The 5,000-nt window shown below is 41.9% G+C and overlaps 1 protein-coding gene across 2 annotated transcripts in view; it reads left to right on the top strand.

Annotated features, from left to right (window-relative positions):
* Positions 1-5,000, top strand: part of FOXP2 (forkhead box P2) — a 436,542-nt gene that overhangs the window by 392,596 nt on the left and 38,946 nt on the right. For both annotated transcript variants that reach the window (XM_050716107.1, XM_050716108.1), the window contains one exon: positions 1,791-1,878. In XM_050716107.1, coding sequence (XP_050572064.1) covers positions 1,791-1,878 — 88 coding nt within the window. The remainder of the gene's footprint in view (positions 1-1,790; positions 1,879-5,000) is intronic.

The raw sequence follows: 5,000 nt of genomic DNA, 5'->3' as shown, positions 1-5,000 counted from the left end.
CTGTGCGTGCACTTGCATGTGGAAACATGGTGATGTGTACTGATGATAGTAGTGGTGATGATAAATAGATAAAACCAGTCTACAGTTCTTTTTCTGACAGCTTTGTATCCAATTAACTGAAAATGTTAAACCATTTTATTAATACACCCCACACTATCGTGTCTGCATAATTAATGGAGGGAGGAAAATTATTTTGAATCAAAAATTCAAGAAAACAAGAGAATGGTATGTTCCGAAGTCATCTACTTTTTAAACTGATCGTGCATTTTTCCCCATGAAGGGGAGTGAAGTCAGTTCTATTGATTTTTTTTTTTTAAATGTAGGTTTTATGACACACACACAGGAAATGTGTTCTTGGTGACGCTTGCACTTAGCATAAACTACAAGGAAGTACACCAGTAAACAATTTTGTAATAAAAGAACAACGACAAAAAAGCTTTCATAATTACTTATATCTTCTCTAGCCATTCCTTGTGCAAGGGTAACAGAACCTGACTGTCATATTTCGCTCACCTGCAAACTCTATCATTGTGACCTAAATTGTGATGTCATGATTTAAATTAAAGATACAAATCATACTAAAATTAGGATGCTGTCCCCCCTTATTTTTACCCTGTTTCCAAAAAACACATTCTTTACCTAGATCAATAATCAAATAACTGCATAGTTGCCTACATAATTCTGCTAAAAAATAAAAGGGGGGAAGATATCTTTCCTCTATGATATGGATATCATAGTTCACACAGCTGTGAGATCATCTGTGACTATAGTACCTACAAAACTTACCCCTCTTGCAAACAGGGGGAGTAGCCAGTAAGTCCACATTCAAAGGCAAAACTCCTTTGCTCCCATTTCTTCTTTAGCCTGATCCTTAAGTTTTCTTCTCAGTAGAGCAGCAAAACCAGTCTAAAAGCTCCAAAAGGGATTTCTTTGATCACAGAAGAAAAAGAACAAACAGAAATCACTGTCCTTCAAACAAAACAAAACAAAATAAAACAAAACAAACCCCAAATAAACAGCACTAAATGAGCTCTGTAAAGGTGCACCCCATTGAATCATATGAGACACAGACATTTGGGTCTGGTCTGCACTTTAGGTACATGTACTCACCCACTGTGGTTCTCCTTCCTGGTTGCATTGTGGATTGCTTGTTTTGTTAAGCTGGCATGATTGCGTAGCTTGAATCTCTCCCAGGAGGCTTGCTGTGTGTGTAAGGTGTGTAGCTATTCCTTGTGGTGCCTTTACTTTGCGCCCTCTTCCTCAGATTGTTCCCCTATGGTTTCAGTAATGCCTGGCTCTGTTCTGGGAAGGGGGAAAGGACATTCTGTTGGTGCTTTTGCTTTAATGACTAAAGAAGAACAGGTGGAGAAATCTAAACAAAGTCTACATCAATTTACAGTAGTTCAAGCAGCCTGAAAACAATTATATCTTTTGAAGAATCATTTATAAGGTGGTTGTCTGATCATCTACACCACTGACAAGGAGTGGAAATCAGCTCAGTGACTCTACTAAATATGGACAACCAGTTATACTGGCTTTTAGATGGCTTCTGTGGTCTGGGAGATAGGAACTGGGCATCTGGCATTCATCATTGAGAAAGTTTGTGGAACTAAATGAAATAATCAATTTTGTTACTTTGTATTGTTGTATTTAAGGCATGTTCTAACGATCTTTTTGCATAACTCCCATTGAAACTAATGGAAGCCATATGCACAGGAGAGAAAAATGAACTCATAAAGAAATTTTCCTCGTCTTAACACTGTTTTATTAGTGTTCTCTTTCTTCTCTAGGCACCTTAACAATGAACATGCATTGGATGACAGAAGCACTGCTCAGTGTCGGGTGCAAATGCAAGTGGTTCAGCAGTTAGAAATACAGGTTTGTTGCATAGATGTATAATCCCATTACATATTTAGAACTGTGGTGATTTCACCCTGGTGGGCAGCTAAACTCCACCACAACCCCTCTCTCACTCCCCCTCCTCAAAGGACAGTGGGAGAGAAAATACGATGGAAAGGGCTCAAGAGTTGAGGTAAGAACAGGGAGATTGCTCACCAATTACTTTCATGGGCAAAACAGACTCAATATAGGGAGATTAATATAATTTATTGCGTATTACTAACAGACTAGAGCAGTGAGAGACTAAAAGCAAACTAATCCCACATCCACCCCTCCTCCCCCCCCCCCCGCCCCCCTTTTCTACGTCCTCTCCCCTGAGCAGCTCACAGGCAGCAGCTTCTCAAGCACTGTTACAACATGGCTCCGTACCACAGGGTCCATCCCCCAGGAGCAAACTGCTCCAGCACGGGTCCCCCACGGGTGGCAGCTCCCCCCAGACCCCCTGCTCCTGCGGGGGCTCCTCTCCACGGGCTGCAGCTCCAGCCCGGGGCCTGCTCCTGCGGGGGCTCTCCATGGGCCGCAGCCCCCTCCAGGCCACATCCACCTGCTCCACCGGGGGCTCCTCCACGGGCTGCAGTGTGGAGATCTGCTCCATGTGGGACCCATGGGCTGCAGGGGGACAGCCTGCTCCACCAGGGGCCCCTCCACAGGCCCCAGGAGAACTTCTGCTGCGTGCCTGGGGCACCTCCTGCCCTCCTGCTGCACTGACCTTGAGGTCTGCAGGGCTGGTTCTCTCACATTTTCTCACTCCTCTCTTGCAGCTGCTGTTGCACAGCAGTTGCTTTCCCCTTTCTTCAATCCTCTCTCCCAGAGGCCCAACCAGCGTCGCTCACTGGCTCAGCTCTGGCCAGTAGTAGGTCCGTTTTGGAGCCATCTGGAGCTGGCTCTGATCTGACATGGGGCAGCTGCTGGGCTCTGCTCACAGAGGCCACCCCTGCAGCCCCTCCGCTACCAAAACCGTGCCACATAAACCCAATACATTTTACCCCATGCTTCTGTGAAAAGCGTATTTAAGAATTATCATCAAAATATAATTTTATCACATTCATCACAATCTTCACATACATTTAAAAAATAAAAATTCCCTACACCAAAATCAACATAACATCAACACAACACCAACAATGCAGACAATTTACATACATTCTACCCCTCATCCCTTCACCACATTACAGCAACACATAGTCTTCACAACTTTTACATCATAAATTCTTCACAACTATTACATTTTTAGACCATGTCCAGTCCATGTTTTGCACATTACTTCTCCCAATTATCATCCTTATCTTTAATTTCTCGAGCCCACATTGGGCACCAAAAGGGACTGTGGTGGTTTCACACCGATGTCCAATTAAACTCCACCACATTGTTCTCTCACTCCCGCTCATCTTCCTTTGAGGAGGGGGAAGAAGAAAATATGATGCCATATAAACCCAATATAACTATTAATCTAAGCTAAAATGAAAACACTTGCCTTAATGATTGTGGCTTAAAGCTGTATGTTTCTTGCATGAAATTTGTAGATATTCATGAACAAGCTTTTTTTTTTTTTTTACGTGAAGATTTTTATATTATAAATTATGCAATAATTATCTAACATCAGTATTGTCTACAGTATTTTGCTTGAACTAAGACCCAAATGCCATTCATCATGAATGAAAAATGCAGTCCCTGGACCAGAGACTAGATCCAAGCTGTATTCTCTTCTTGAAATGGGGTCAGGACCCCTTTCTTTCTGCCCCTTCTGACCCAATGCTTGTCTGCTGGACAAAGGAGTACAAGAGCATAGCTCCACCCAAGGTGACTGTCTGCCCAATGGAGGGCATTTTTCTGGAAGTCGATAGGTAATGTCAGACCCACTCAGGGGTTGGTCCCCAGGCGGTCCCGTGGCTGGGACCATGACACTCATGTGGCTTGGTCAGGCTCTAACCATTAGGGGTCACTGCATATATGTGATGCTCCATCCAGTTTACAGAAGTACCAAGTACCCCTGGGGTCTCCCAGTATTGAAGCACTTATCAGGCTGCTGAGGCTTGGCATGAACCTCACAGTCATCCCAGAATGACTGTGCAAGATTCTTACACCATGTGGTTCTGTACAGGGGGCATTTTTTCAGCAGATCTGTACCCTCTTGAGACAGTGCAGGAGAACACAAAGGATGCAGGGAGGGACTGAGTGTTTTTTTTTTCCAGTTTGTGGAGATACATGGAGAAAAAGGGTAAACCCTTTTCAGCTTTCTTACCTTGCACCATGTATTGCCTCACTGTTTGCATGCACGCAAGAACACTTGTTCTTCTTTCAGACAAGGCAAACTGTTAGATTCTTTTGTATTTTAATACTGGGAACACAAAGCAATGAGGGGAAAGTAAAATAATGCCATTTATTGTCATTTGCCTTGAATTTGAAGTTTTATATACCTAGGCAAAGCTTTAGTTTCTTTTATACAGGGCAGTGTTAATTTTCTGTTAGAAATATACATCATGGCAAATAGCATCGCTCTAAAGCATCACACAAAAAAATACAAAGCCTAAGAAGAAACCTTTTTCCCACCCCCTGCCTCAAGTATTCTTTTAATTAAAGTTGCACTGACCAAATTATATCCAGTATACCCAGAATATCTTCAGTAATACAGGTAGTTTCCTGCAGTTCTAAATTACTTACAGGCTGGTTTGCTTAGTCCAATCTCTGTCTACAGGTGTAACTCGAGCTGAATTCATGCAAAAAAAGTATTACAGAAGTCTCTGGAAAATGTCAGTGTTAAACACCAAGTGATTCAAGTTCCAATTAGTGTTGTAATTGTTTTGCATATATTCAAAGCCAACATCACTGGAATACAGCTTGTTTCAAAAAAAAAAAAAATTCTTTTTTTTTGTAAGATACATTCTCCTCTTTTATGTTCTGATACTTTTATCAACAAGTTACATACTTCAAACTCTCCTTCCTGTTCTTTTTCATTGTTATTAATACGAACAGTTGTATAGCATATGATGAGAAAATAGTATTAGTTAGGAAAAAGTAGATTTAAGTAATGTGATGTTTCCTGAAGGCAGTTTAAGGGCTTCTTAAGAACTGTTTATGATTTACAAAGGCAATGCTGTAAT

Source organism: Cygnus atratus, chromosome 1 (assembly GCF_013377495.2).
Source record: "Cygnus atratus isolate AKBS03 ecotype Queensland, Australia chromosome 1, CAtr_DNAZoo_HiC_assembly, whole genome shotgun sequence".
NCBI lineage: Eukaryota > Metazoa > Chordata > Aves > Anseriformes > Anatidae > Cygnus > Cygnus atratus.
This window is presented reverse-complemented; position numbering and strand designations above follow the sequence as displayed.